Source organism: Salvelinus fontinalis, chromosome 21 (genome assembly GCF_029448725.1).
Source record: "Salvelinus fontinalis isolate EN_2023a chromosome 21, ASM2944872v1, whole genome shotgun sequence".
Classification (NCBI taxonomy): domain Eukaryota; kingdom Metazoa; phylum Chordata; class Actinopteri; order Salmoniformes; family Salmonidae; genus Salvelinus; species Salvelinus fontinalis.
This window is the reverse complement of record NC_074685.1, coordinates 45,938,519-45,954,462: the sequence shown is the minus strand read 5'-3', so window position 1 is coordinate 45,954,462 and position 15,944 is coordinate 45,938,519. Positions and strand designations below refer to the sequence as shown.

The window sequence follows — 15,944 nt, the reverse complement described above, 5'->3', positions numbered from 1 at the left end:
TCAGTATTAAAATCTATTAACATTAGACATTGATGGCAGGTTCATAACGTTGGCTCGGCGTTGAAGTGATGTGTCACATTCACCATGTAGGCTTCATCTGAATCGGGCTTTATTTTCATCGGGGAGGACAACAAGTTCAGTAGTCTTGTAGTTAGAGTGTCAACCCTGAGATTGGAAGGTTGGGGGTTTGATCCCTGGTCAAGTCATACCAAATACTTAGAAACGGGATCTAATGCCTCAGCATTAAGGAGAAGAATTGGGGTTAAGGGGTAGGCAGTGTACATCAAGCTGCCAAATGGGCCATTTCTAGCTACTTGCTTATGTAGAGGAAAGAACAGGGGGAGAGCGTAACCACAGAGACAGTAGGGAAGGGACAGCGTAACCACAGAGACAGTAGGGAAGGGACAGTGTAACCACAGAGACAGTAGGGAAGAGACAGCATAACCACAGAGACAGTAGGGAAGAGACAGCATAACCACAGAGACAGTAGGGAAGAGACAGCGTAACCACAGAGACAGTAGGGAAGAGACAGCATAACCACAGAGACAGTAGGGAAGGGACAGCATAACCACAGAGACAGTAGGGAAGAGACAGCGTAACCACAGAGACAGTAGGGAAGGGACAGTGTAACCACAGAGACAGTAGGGAAGAGACAGCATAACCACAGAGACAGTAGGGAAGAGACAGCATAACCACAGAGACAGTAGGGAAGAGACAGCGTAACCACAGAGACAGTAGGGAAGAGACAGCATAACCACAGAGACAGTAGGGAAGAGACAGCATAACCACAGAGACAGTAGGGAAGAGACAGCGTAACCACAGAGACAGTAGGGAAGAGACAGCATAACCACAGACAGTAGGGAAGGGACAGCGTAACCACAGAGACAGTAGGGAAGGGACAGAGTAACCACAGAGACAGTAGGGAAGGGACAGCATAACCACAGAGACAGTAGGGAAGGGACAGCATAACCACAGAGACAGTAGGGAAGGGACAGCGTAACCACAGAGACAGTAGGGAAGGGACAGCGTAACCACAGAGACAGTAGGGAAGGGACAGCATAACCACAGAGACAGTAGGGAAGGGACAGCGTAACCACAGAGACAGTATGGAAGAGACAGCGTAACCACAGAGACAGTAGGGAAGGGACAGTGTAACCACAGAGACAGTAGGGAAGAGACAGCATAACCACAGAGACAGTAGGGAAGAGACAGCATAACCACAGAGACAGTAGGGAAGAGACAGCGTAACCACAGAGACAGTAGGGAAGAGACAGCATAACCACAGAGACAGTAGGGAAGAGACAGCATAACCACAGAGACAGTAGGGAAGAGACAGCGTAACCACAGAGACAGTAGGGAAGAGACAGCATAACCACAGACAGTAGGGAAGGGACAGCGTAACCACAGAGACAGTAGGGAAGGGACAGAGTAACCACAGAGACAGTAGGGAAGGGACAGCATAACCACAGAGACAGTAGGGAAGGGACAGCATAACCACAGAGACAGTAGGGAAGGGACAGCATAACCACAGAGACAGTAGGGAAGGGACAGCGTAACCACAGAGACAGTAGGGAAGGGACAGCGTAACCACAGAGACAGTAGGGAAGGGACAGCATAACCACAGAGACAGTAGGGAAGGGACAGCGTAACCACAGAGACAGTAGGGAAGGGACAGCGTAACCACAGAGACAGTAGGGAAGGGACAGCGTAACCACAGAGACAGTAGGGAAGGGACAGCGTAACCACAGAGACAGTAGGGAAGGGACAGCGTAACCACAGAGACAGTAGGGAAGGGACAGCGTAACCACAGAGACAGTAGGGAAGGGACAGCATAACCACAGAGACAGTAGGGAAGGGACAGCGTAACCACAGAGACAGTAGGGAAGAGACAGCGTAACCACAGAGACAGTAGGGAAGGGACAGCATAACCACAGAGACAGTAGGGAAGAGACAGCGTAACCACAGAGACAGTAGGGAAAGGACAGCGTAACCACAGAGACAGTAGGGAAAGGACAGCATAACCACAGAGACAGTAGGGAAGGGACAGCGTAACCACAGAGACAGTAGGGAAGGGACAGCGTAACCACAGAGACGACAGCGTAACCACAGAGACAGTAGGGAAGAGACAGCGTAACCACAGAGACAGTAGGGAAGGGACAGCGTAACCACAGAGACAGTAGGGAAGGGACAGCGTAACCACAGAGACAGTAGGGAAGGCCAGTGAACTGTAGTACCTCAGCGCTGATCTGAGCGGGCACGCTGGCGAATTCTGGGTTGGAGGCGAAGGCGGTGAGGTTATCCACAGCTTCTATCAGGGGCCCTGTGGCGACCCTACACTTCTCTCTGTTCTGCTGGTTAAATGCTCCATCCAGAGCCTACAGACACAACGCACAAACAGGGTTACATTCATTAGTGATGGAATGCCATTCTAAAACAGCAGTAAAAAATATATATAAATATAAACATTTGCTCCAAGGTGGATTTAACTGCACTGTCAGGGACATATTTCAGAATTGTATTTCTCATTGCATGGGTTGTTGTTAGATAATTGCCAATAAACTTGGGGCATGGAGTCACCCTGCAAGTGTCTGTCACATTAACGATGTACCTTGCTGCAGCCCTAACCTGTACATTGAATGGCACATAGTACATATGAATTCAGAAAGTAGTTACTATTACTCACTTTGATAGACTTGACCAGATTGGCTGTGCTGTTGGCCACCTCCTTAGCAGACTGGACAAACTGTCGCTTGGCAACAGGGTTGGCTGTTTTGGAGGAGGCCAGGCGACAGGCGTTGCACAGCGCTGACGTGTGCTTGGCGACGATGGTGGCGGCAGAGAGGACCTTGGGAAACAAGAGGAGGTGTCTGAAGTAGGCAGCTAAAAGACGGAAAACACGGCTTCTGTTCAGAAATATTGATCCTCTTTATTCACCTTGATTCTGTATACAGTGGACAGGAAATGATGCAGAGCAAGTTTAGGTTGGCTAGATGTATGGTCTGTGTGGTATGACGTGTGAGTGAGGGAGTCAATGAGGTTGTCAGTGAGTGTATGAGAGTTTGCAGGTGTGTGTGTGTTTATTTGTGTGTGCATGCGTGTGTTTAGCCATGTACCTTGAGTAAGCAGGTGAGTGTATGAATGCATGAGTGTTCATTCATACGATCATATGTGTGTTGTGTGTGTGTGTGTGCTACTCGTTTACATTGGAACACACAAAGCCTAACCAAAGTCATCCTTGACTGCGAGGGACCGCTGACGACGTGTGTGTTTGTGCGCAGGCACCTGTGTGTGTGTGTGTGTGTGTGTGTGTGTGTGTGTGTGTGTGTGTGTGTGTGTGTTCTACCTGGGACTGGGTGCAGGCCGGGTCCACCAGGTTCTGGCATGCCATCTGGATGGACTGGTTGGCACGGGCAAACTGGCCAGGGTCCACCAACCCCTTCTGGCCCGCGTGGCTTTTAGGGTCTGACACTCCAACCAGGTAGGCACCCTGTAACATTTTTCAGACAAATTAATGTTGTATGGATGGTTTGGATGAACTAAACAAGATAAAGGTAACAAGTGCTGACAGGAGTTAGAGTAAATATGGAAACATTGTAGATAAAATAAACTACAGCTAAAAATCTACGATGACAGCTGCTTTTATTAGATGATCGCTAACGTAGCAGCTCTGTTTATGACAACGTTAACATCTGCAGAGCGACACGTGTTATTATTGATCGACAACTTTAACATCTGCAGAGCGACACGTGTTATTATTGATCGACAACGTTAACATCTGCAGAGCGACACGTGTTATTGTTGATCGACAACGTTAACATCTGCAGAGCTACATGTTATTGTTGATCGACAACGTTAACATCTACAGAGCGACACGTGTTATTATTGATCGACAATGTTAACATCTGCAGAGCTACATGTGTTATTATTGATCGACAACGTTAACATCTGCAGAGCTACATGTTATTATTGATCGACAACGTTAACATCTGCAGAGCTACATGTGTTATTATTGATCGACAACGTTAACATCTGCAGAGCGACACGTGTTATTATTGATCGACAACGTTAACATATGCAGAGCTACATGTTATTATTGATCGACAACGTTAACATCTGCAGAGCGACACGTGTTATTATTGATCGACAACGTTAACATATGCAGAGCTACATGTTATTGTTGATCGACAACGTTAACATCTGCAGAGCTACATGTTATTGTTGATCGACAACGTTAACATCTGCAGAGCTACATGTTATTGTTGATCGACAACGTTAACATCTGCAGAGCTACATGTTATTATTGATCGACAACGTTAACATCTGCAGAGCGACACGTGTTATTATTGATCGACAACGTTAACATCTGCAGAGCTACACGTGTTATTATTGATCGACAACGTTAACATCTGCAGAGCGACACGTGTTATTGTTGATCAACAACGTTAACATCTGCAGAGCTACATGTTATTATTGATCGACAACGTTAACTTATGCAGAGCTACATGTTATTGTTGATCGACAACGTTAACATCTGCAGAGCGACACGTGTTATTATTGATCGACAACGTTAACATCTGCAGAGCGACACGTGTTATTATTGATCGACAACGTTAACATCTGCAGAGCTACATGTTATTATTGATCGACAACGTTAACATCTGCAGAGCGACACGTGTTATTATTGATCGACAACGTTAACATCTGCAGAGCGACACGTGTTATTATTGATCGACAACGTTAACATATGCAGAGCTACACGTGTTATTGTTGATCGACAACGTTAACATCTGCAGAGCTACATGTTATTGTTGATCGACAACGTTAACATCTGCAGAGCTACATGTTATTATTGATCGACAACGTTAACATCTGCAGAGCTACATGTTATTATTGATCGACAACGTTAACATCTGCAGAGCTACATGTTATTATTGATCGACAACGTTAACATCTGCAGAGCTACACGTGTTATTATTGATCGACAACGTTAACATCTGCAGAGCTACACGTGTTATTATTGATCGACAACGTTAACATCTGCAGAGCTACACGTGTTATTATTGATCGACAACGTTAACATCTGCAGAGCTACATGTTATTATTGATCGACAACGTTAACATCTGCAGAGCTACATGTTATTATTGATCGACAACGTTAACATCTGCAGAGCTACATGTTATTATTGATCGACAACGTTAACTTATGCAGAGCTACATGTTATTGTTGATCGACAACGTTAACATCTGCAGAGCGACACGTGTTATTATTGATCGACAACGTTAACATCTGCAGAGCTACATGTTATTATTGATCGACAACGTTAACATCTGCAGAGCTACATGTTATTATTGATCGACAACGTTAACATCTGCAGAGCTACGTGTTATTATTGATCGACAACGTTAACATCTGCAGAGCTACATGTTATTATTGATCGACAACGTTAACATCTGCAGAGCTACATGTTATTATTGATCGACAACGTTAACTTATGCAGAGCTACATGTTATTGTTGATCGACAACGTTAACATCTGCAGAGCGACACGTGTTATTATTGATCGACAACGTTAACATCTGCAGAGCTACATGTTATTATTGATCGACAACGTTAACATCTGCAGAGCTACATGTTATTATTGATCGACAACGTTAACATCTGCAGAGCTACGTGTTATTATTGATCGACAACGTTAACATCTGCAGAGCGACACGTGTTATTGTTGATCGACAACGTTAACATCTGCAGAGCGACACGTGTTATTATTGATCGACAACGTTAACATCTGCAGAGCGACACGTGTTATTATTGATCGACAACGTTAACATCTGCAGAGCGACACGTGTTATTGTTGATCGACAACGTTAACATCTGCAGAGCGACACGTGTTATTATTGATCGACAACGTTAACATCTGCAGAGCGACACGTGTTATTATTGATCGACAACGTTAACATCTGCAGAGCGACACGTGTTATTGTTGATCGACAACGTTAACATCTGCAGAGCTACATGTTATTATTGATCGACAATGTTAACATCTGCAGAGCTACATGTGTTATTATTGATCGACAACGTTAACATCTGCAGAGCTACATGTTATTGTTGATCGACAATGTTAACATCTGCAGAGCTACATGTTATTATTGATTGACAACGTTAACATCTGCAGAGCTACATGTTATTATTGATTGACAACGTTAACATCTGCAGAGCGACACGTGTTATTATTGATCGACAATGTTAACATCTGCAGAGCTACATGTGTTATTATTGATCGACAACGTTAACATCTGCAGAGCTACATGTTATTGTTGATCGACAATGTTAACATCTGCAGAGCTACATGTTATTATTGATTGACAACGTTAACATCTGCAGAGCGACACGTGTTATTATTGATCGACAATGTTAACATCTGCAGAGCTACATGTTATTGTTGATCGACAACGTTAACATCTGCAGAGCTACATGTGTTATTATTGATCGACAACGTTAAGATCTGCAGAGCTACATGTTATTATTGATTGACAACGTTAACATCTGCAGAGCGACACGTGTTATTATTGATCGACAATGTTAACATCTGCAGAGCTACATGTTATTGTTGATCGACAACGTTAACATCTGCAGAGCTACATGTTATTATTGATCACCAATGTTAACATCTGCAGAGCTACATGTTATTGTTGATCGACAACGTTAACATCTGCAGAGCTACATGTTATTATTGATTAACAACGTTAACATCTGCAGAGCTACGTGTTATTATTGATCGACAACGTTAACATCTGCAGAGCTACATGTTATTGTTGATCGACAACGTTAACATCTGCAGAGCTACATGTGTTATTATTGATCGACAACGTTAACATCTGCAGAGCTACATGTTATTATTGATCGACAACGTTAACATCTGCAAAGCGACACGTGTTATTATTGATCGACAAAGTTAAGATCTGCAGAGCGACACGTGTTATTATTGATTGACAACGTTAACATCTGCAGAGCGACACGTGTTATTATTGATCGACAACGTTAACATCTGCAGAGCGACACGTGTTATTATTGATCGACAACGTTAACATCTGCAGAGCGACACGTGTTATTATTGATCGACAACGTTAACATCTGCAGAGCTACATGTTATTATTGATTGACAACGTTAACTTCTGCAGAGCTACACATGTTATTATTGATCGACAACGTTAACATCTGCAGAGCTACATGTTATTATTGATCGACAATGTTAACATCTGCAGAGCTACATGTTATTATTGATCGACAACGTTAACATCTGCAGAGCTACATGTTATTATTGATCGACAACGTTAACTTCTGCAGAGCTACATGTGTTATTATTGATCGACAACGTTAAGATCTGCAGAGCTACATGTTATTATTGATTGACAACGTTAACATCTGCAGAGCGACACGTGTTATTATTGATCGACAATGTTAACATCTGCAGAGCTACATGTTATTATTGATTGACAACGTTAACTTCTGCAGAGCTACACATGTTATTATTGATCGACAACGTTAACATCTGCAGAGCGACACGTGTTATTGTTGATCGACAACGTTAACATCTGCAGAGCTACATGTTATTATTGATTGACAACGTTAAGATCTGCAGAGCGACACGTGTTATTATTGATTGACAACGTTAACATCTGCAGAGCGACACGTGTTATTATTGATCGACAACGTTAACATCTGCAGAGCGACACGTGTTATTATTGATCGACAACGTTAACATCTGCAGAGCGACACGTGTTATTATTGATCGACAACGTTAACATCTGCAGAGCTACATGTTATTATTGATCGACAACGTTAACATCTGCAGAGCGACACGTGTTATTATTGATTGACAACGTTAACATCTGCAGAGCTACATGTTATTATTGATCGACAACGTTAACATCTGCAGAGCTACATGTTATTATTGATCGACAACGTTAACATCTGCAGAGCTACATGTTATTATTGATTGACAACGTTAACATCTGCAGAGCTACATGTTATTATTGATCGACAACGTTAACATCTGCTGAGCTACATGTTATTAATGATCGACAACGTTAACATCTGCAGAGCTACATGTTATTGTTGATCGACAACGTTAACATCTGCAGCGCTACACATGAGTAGAGCCACCGTTAACATCTGCACATCTCTCACGTTATGCTCGTCTTCTCACTCTTTGCCATGGCAACATGCATTCACACACAGAAACAGAAACAAACATTCAGACACAGATGCACTCAAAACACACACACACACACACACACACACACACACACACACACACACACACACACAGTCAACTCTTCAATGGGCAGTAGCGCAGAGCCATTGTGAATGTGAGAGCATAATGTACTGTAATGTACTGAACTGTAATGTAATGAACTGTAATGTACTAATGAACTGTAATGAACTAATGAACTGTAATGTACTGAACTGTAATGAACTAATGAACTGTAATGTACTGTAATGAACTAATGAACTTTAATGTACTGAACTGTAATGAACTAATGAACTGTAATGAACTGCAATGTACTGAACTGTAATGAACTAATGAACTGTAATGTACTGAACTGTAATGTAATGAACTAATGAACTGTAATGTAATGAACTGTAATGTACTGAACTGTAATGAACTAATGAACTGTAATGAACTAATGAACTGTAATGAACTAATGAACTATAATGAACTAATGAACTAATGAACTGTAATGTACTGAACTGTACTGAACTAATGAACTGTAATGTACTGAACTGTAATGTACTGAACTGTAATGTACTGAACTGTAATGAACTAATGAACTGTAATGTCCTGAACTGTAATGAACTGAACTGTAATGTACTGTAATGTACTGTAATGACCTGTACTGTACTGTAATGCACTGAACTGTAATGAACTTTAATGACCTGCAATGAACTGAACTGTAATGTAATGAACTGTAATGTAATGAACTGTACTGAACTGTAATGTACTGAACTGTAATGTACTGAACTGTAATGTACTGAACTGTAATGTAATGACCTGTAATGTACTGAACTGTAATGTAATGTAATGAACTGTAATGTAATGAACTGTAATGTAATGTAATGAACTGTAATGTAATGAACTGTAATGTAATGAACTGTAATGTAATGAACTGTAATGAACTGTACTGTAATGTAATGAACTGTAATGTACTGTGATGTACTGTGATGTACTGTGATGTACTGAACTGTAATGTACTGAACTGTAATGTACTGAACTGTAATGTACTGAACTGTAATGTACTGTGATGTACTGAACTGTAATGTAATGAACTGTAATGTACTGAACTGTAATGTACTGAACTGTAATGTACTGAACTGTAATGTACTGTGATGTACTGAACTGTAATGTACTGAACTGTAATGTACTGAACTGTAATGTACTGAACTGTAATGTAATAAACTGTAATGTAATAAACTGTAATGTAATAAACTGTAATGTACTGAACTGCAATGTAATAAACTGCAATGTAATGAACTGTACTGAACTGTAATGTACTGAACTGTAATGTACTGAACTGTAATGTACTGAACTGTAATGTACTGAACTGTACTGTAATGAACTGTAATGTACTGAACTGTACTGTACTGAACTGTAATGTAATGAACTGTAATGTAATGAACTGTAATGTAATGAACTGTAATGTAATGAACTGTAATGTACTGTGATGTACTGTGATGTACTGTGATGTACTGAACTGTACTGTAATGAACTGTACTGTATTGAACTGTAATGTACTGTGATGTACTGAACTGTGCTGTAATGAACTGTACTGTAATGAACTGTAATGTACTGTGATGTACTGAACTGTAATGTACTGTGATGTACTGAACTGTACTGTAATGAACTGTACTGTAATGTACTGTGATGTACTGAACTGTACTGTAATGAACTGTACTGTAATGAACTGTAATGTACTGTGATGTACTGAACTGTAATGTAATGTACTGTAATGAACTGTACTGTAATGTACTGTGATGTACTGAACTGTAATGTAATGTACTGTAATGCACTGTACTGTAATGAACTGTAATGTACTGTGATGTACTGAACTGTAATGTAATGTACTGTAATGTACTGTACTGTAATGAACTGTAATGTACTGTGATGTACTGAACTGTAATGTAATGCACTGTACTGTACTGTACTGTACTGTAATGTACTGTAATGTACTGTAATGTAATGTACTGTAATGTACTGTAATGTAATGTACTGTAATGTACTGTAATGTAATGTAATTAACTGTACTGTAATGAACTGTAATGTACTGTGATGTACTGAACTGTAATGTACTGTACTGTAATGAACTGTAATGTACTGTGATGTACTGAACTGTACTGTACTGTACTGTACTGTAATGTAATGTACTGTACTGTAATGTACTGTAATGTAATGTAATATACTGTAATGTAATGTACTGTAATGTAATGTACTGTAATGTAATGTACTGTAATGCACCGTAATGTAGTGCACCGTAATGTACTGTAATGTTATGTACTGTAATGTAATGTACTGAACTGTAATGTACTGTAATGTACTGTAATGCACTGTAATGTAATGTACTGTAATGTAATGTACTGTAATGTAATGTAATGAGCAGATGGAGCATTCAGATAGACACATACTGACAGACCCACATGACCAGGCCTTACTCACAGTCATTAGGCGCCTGTGTGTGTGTGTGTGTGTGTGTGTGTGTGTGTGTGTGTGTGTGCGTGCGTGCGTGCGTGCGTGCGTGCGTGCGTGCGTGCGTGCGTGCGTGCGTGCGTGCGTGCGTGCGCGCTGCGAGCGAGCATGTGCGGGCGTTTGTTTGTGTGGTTATATGAGAGTATGCATGTGTGCCCTACTGTGTAAAATGTACCTAGGTGAATTGAGAGAGGAACTGACTGTTGAAAGTGACTACCACTCCTTCCCTCCATTTGAGAGAGGAACTGACTGTTGAAAGTGACTACCACTCCTTCCCTCCATTTGAGATGTACTCCCAGGTCCAGATGTTCCTAAGCCAGCATCGAATTGCCTCATTGGCTGAGAGAATAATTAGGCCGATGTATTAGAGCGTGGGACCATCCAACTATGCAATGCAATGCATCCCTGTGGGCGTTAGGCTGCTAGCCTGCTAACCACTCTATTCTCCATGTAGTACACAACTTTGGACCAGGACCCATAGGGTATACAGGGCCCATAGGGTATACAGGGAATTGGGTATACAGGGCACATAGGGTGTACAGGGTATTGGGTATACAGAACCCATAGTGTATACAGGGCCCATAGGGTATACAGGGCCCATAGGGTATACAGGGAATTGGGTATACAGGGCCCATAGGGTGTACAGTGTATTGGGTATACAGGGCCCATAGGATATACAAGGCCCATAGGGTATACAGGGCCCATAGGGTATACAGGGCCCATAGGGTATACAGGGAATTGGGTATACAGGGCCCATAGGGTATACAGGGCCCATATGGTATACAGGGCCCATAGGGTGTACAGGGTATTGGGTATACAGAACCCATAGGGTATACAGGGCCCATAGGGTATACAGGGCCCATAGGGTTTACAGGGAATTGGGTATACAGGGCCCATAGGGTATACAGGGAATTGGGTATACAGGGCCCATAGGGTATACAGGGCCCATAGGGTATACAGGGCCCATAGGGTATACAGGGCCCATAGGGTATACAGGGCCCATAGGGTATACAGGGCCCATAGGGTATACAGGGCCCATAGGGTATACAGGGAATTGGGTATACAGGGCCCATAGGGTATACAGGGCCCATAGGGTATACAGGGCCCATAGGGTATACAGGGCCCATAGGGTATACAGGGCCCATAGGGTATACAGGGCCCATAGGGTATACAGGGAATTGGGTATACAGGGCCCATAGGGTATACAGGGCCCATAGGGTATACAGGGCCCATAGGGTATACAGGGAATTGGGTATACAGGGCCCATAGGGTATACAGGGCCCATAGGGTATACAGGGAATTGGGTATACAGGGCCCATAGGGTATACAGAACACATAGGGTATACGGGGAATAGGGGGCCATTTGGGACACCCCCTGGTCTGCTGGACTGGAAGGTGGTTTACCTGGGCAGCTGCTTCAGTAAGGCCACACAGGGCTTTAGAGCCAGAGCTGACAGAGTCCCCAAACTCAGGCAGATTGCTGTTCTTAGCGTTGTGGGAGATTCCAGCCATGGCTTCCCCCAGGACCTGCAGGACACAAGGCAAATATATTTAAAATACTTATATTTTTTAATATTTCTATATATATTTAAACATATATTTATTTCACAAAATACCTATACAACATTATAAAGTAATAAAGGTGATCTTATTTTAAAAACAAAACACCACCATTTCCCTGGATATATTCTAGGACATAGTAGGGAGGAAGTATGTGGGAAGTAGGGAGGAAGTATGTGGGAAGTAGGGAGGAAGTAGGGAGGAAGTATAGAAGGAAAGGAAGAGAAAGGGAGAGAGGAAACGAAAGAAATGAAATGTGGAAGGAATGAAATGATATTTATCAAGGAGGTGTCTAGTCTGTTGTTTACCTTGGAGTTCTCCATGACACTGTCGATGCAGTCAAAGTAGGAGAGGTCACTGACCGCCTCGGTGGGGTTCTCAAGCATACCTCGAACAGTCTGGAGAGACATGGTGAACGGGTTAGGAACCACCCACACAGTCACAGAGAGAACACATAGACTACTATACATGGACACGGAAATGCACTCAGACACACCCCACATATACATATGTGCACGCACGCGCACGCACGCACGCACGCACGCACGCACGCACGCACGCACGCACGCACACACACACACACACAAAATACCTGTCAATTACACACCCTTCAGGTGACATGTTAATGAACCAGACAAAGAAGACAACTTGAAGCTGTGTAACTAGACTCTGGGGCTCAACAACTTGAAGCTGTGTAACTAGACTCTGGGGCACAACAACTTGAAGCTGTGTAACTAGACTCTGGGGCACAACAACTTGAAGCTGTGTAACTAGACTCTGGGGCTCAACAACTTGAAGCTGTGTAACTAGACAAATTTTGATCTGACACTCAAATCATACCTTCACTGTGTAATAGGATAAATTATTAGGTAGTAAAACTTTATTTCCCAAGTACGGATAAACCATGCCAATATTGATATTAATACATCAATGTTTATATATTAATTACACATTTCTAATACTAATAATATAATATATAATAGTAGAAAACAGTAGAAAAATAGTAACATGTTCTTGACCAATCCCCACTTTAAGTACATTGAAGTGGTGGTTCAGCGATATTTTACATATTCACGTATTTGTTTCCTTACGTTGGAAACAGTCTATGGACAAGGAGGGAGAACAATCCACACATTGGTTTGTTCATTTAGCCACAAGACAATGTTAGCTTGTTCACAAACCTATCCAAGTCAATGTTCTCCATTTAGAGAGTTTCAGATTCCATGACCAAATCATTTACAAATGCATTCAAATCACTGAGCAACAAAATATTTTGATGAGATAACTTGGAGGAGGGAGAGGAGGAACAGGAGAGAGAGAGTGAAGGAGGAGGGAGCAGAGGAACAGGAGAGTGAAGGAGGAGGGAGAAGAGGAACAGGAGAGTGAAGGAGGAGGGAGAAGAGAAACAGGAGAGAGAGAGTGAAGGAGGAGGGAGAAGAGAAACAGGAGAGAGAGAGTGAAGGAGGAGGGAGAAGAGGAACAGGAGAGTGAAGGAGGAGGGAGAAGAGGAACAGGAGAGTGAAGGAGGAGGGAGAAGAGGAACAGGAGAGTGAAGGAGGAGGGAGAAGAGGAACAGGAGAGTGAAGGAGGAGGGAGAAGAGGAACAGGAGAGTGAAGGAGGAGGGAGAAGAGGAACAGGAGAGTGAAGGAGGAGGGAGAAGAGGAACAGGAGAGTGAAGGAGGAGGGAGAAGAGGAACAGGAGAGTGAAGGAGGAGGGAGAAGAGGAACAGGAGAGTGAAGGAGGAGGGAGAAGAGGAACAGGAGAGTGAAGGAGGAGGGAGAAGAGGAACAGGAGAGTGAAGGAGGAGGGAGAAGAGGAACAGGAGAGTGAAGGAGGAGGGAGAAGAGGAACAGGAGAGTGAAGGAGGAGGGAGAAGAGGAACAGGAGAGTGAAGGAGGAGGGAGAAGAGAAACAGGAGAGTGAAGGAGGAGGGAGAAGAGGAACAGGAGAGTGAAGGAGGAGGGAGAAGAGGAACAGGAGAGTGAAGGAGGAGGGAGAAGAGGAACAGGAGAGTGAAGGAGGAGGGAGAAGAGGAACAGGAGCGAGAGAGTGAAGGAGGAGGGAGAAGAGGAACAGGAGCGAGAGAGTGAAGGAGGAGGGAGAAGAGGAACAGGAGAGTGAAGGAGGAGGGAGAAGAGGAACAGGAGAGTGAAGGAGGAGGGAGAAGAGGAACAGGAGTGTGAAGGAGGAGGGAGAAGAGGAACAGGAGAGTGAAGGAGGAGGGAGAAGAGGAACAGGAGAGAGAGAGTGAAGGAGGAGGGAGAAGAGGAACAGGAGAGTGAAGGAGGAGGGAGAAGAGGAACAGGAGAGTGAAGGAGGAGGGAGAAGAGGAACAGGAGAGAGAGAGTGAAGGAGGAGGGAGAAGAGGAACAGGAGAGTGAAGGAGGAGGGAGAAGAGGAACAGGAGCGAGAGAGTGAAGGAGGAGGAAGAAGAGGAACAGGAGAGAGAGAGTGAAGGAGGAGGGAGAAGAGGAACAGGAGAGTGAAGGAGGAGGGAGAAGAGGAACAGGAGAGTGAAGGAGGAGGGAGAAGAGGAACAGGAGAGTGAAGGAGGAGGGAGAAGAGGAACAGGAGAGTGAAGGAGGAGGGAGAAGAGGAACAGGAGAGTGAAGGAGGAGGGAGAAGAGGAACAGGAGAGTGAAGGAGGAGGGAGAAGAGGAACAGGAGAGTGAAGGAGGAGGGAGAAGAGGAACAGGAGCGAGAGAGTGAAGGAGGAGGGAGAGAGTGAAGGAGGAGGGAGAAGAGGAACAGGAGCGAGAGAGTGAAGGAGGAGGGAGAAGAGGAACAGGAGAGAGAGAGTGAAGGAGGAGGGAGAAGAGGGAACAGGAGAGAGAGTGAAGGAGGAGGGAGAAGAGGAACAGGAGCCAGACGGAATGAAATTTAAAACATGATAAACTAATATAAAAATACTAATATTAGTGGTTGGTGGCAGTGGATTCGTTTTTTTAAAACAAAGTGTGGACTGCAGTCTCTCCCTTGTCCATATAGTAGTGTTTTTATGATAATGAATATGTATAAATATACAATTTTACTTTGTAAATGTACATTTAAATATGTAAATGTTCCTGAACTATCCCTTTAATATCCACATACAGAATACAACATGCAGTAATACAGTACACAGTGTACCTATACCACAAGTCCCAGAAGAAAAATAACACACTCATTCCCAGCCTCAGCAACCATTCAACTCCCTCAATCCACAGCGTTCACATACACCAACAACTGAATGAGTCATCCAACAAACTGTTGAGAGATTGAAAGACAAAAAAAATGACAACAAATAGAAAGAAGAACGGGTGTACCTCGAGCTCCCGGAGAGCATTGTCACACTCCTTCTGGCCCGGGGCCTGCTGGGTACACATGGTGATGAGCTGGTTGATACTGTCAGTGACGGCACTGTGGACGGAGAGAGAGAGAGAGAGAGAGAGGTAGCATGTGAGAAAACATGAGGGAGTGTGTTAGTGACAGAGTAACAGAAAGGGTGTGTGTGTGAGAGAGAATGAGGGATGGAGAGCACCAGTCTCTCGCTGTAAATTGCAGTTCGCCCACACACGCTTCAGAGCTTTGGTGTTTAGAATCTCTACAGAGAACTGGTGAGCTGTTTTCTCATCAGAAACTGAAAGGCAGAGTGAAAAATA

The 15,944-nt window shown here is 43.3% G+C and overlaps 1 protein-coding gene across 4 annotated transcripts in view; it reads right to left on the bottom strand.

Annotated features, from left to right (window-relative positions):
• The window catches only part of tln1 (talin 1), a 139,632-nt gene that overhangs the window by 37,364 nt on the left and 86,324 nt on the right, over positions 1-15,944 (bottom strand). For all 4 annotated transcript variants that reach the window (XM_055875480.1, XM_055875482.1, XM_055875481.1 and 1 more), the window contains 6 exons: positions 15,609-15,702; positions 12,610-12,699; positions 12,146-12,268; positions 3,344-3,487; positions 2,684-2,845; positions 2,235-2,375 (listed from right to left, as the gene is read on the bottom strand). In XM_055875480.1, coding sequence (XP_055731455.1) covers positions 2,235-2,375; positions 2,684-2,845; positions 3,344-3,487; positions 12,146-12,268; positions 12,610-12,699; positions 15,609-15,702 — 754 coding nt within the window. The remainder of the gene's footprint in view (positions 1-2,234; positions 2,376-2,683; positions 2,846-3,343; positions 3,488-12,145; positions 12,269-12,609; positions 12,700-15,608; positions 15,703-15,944) is intronic.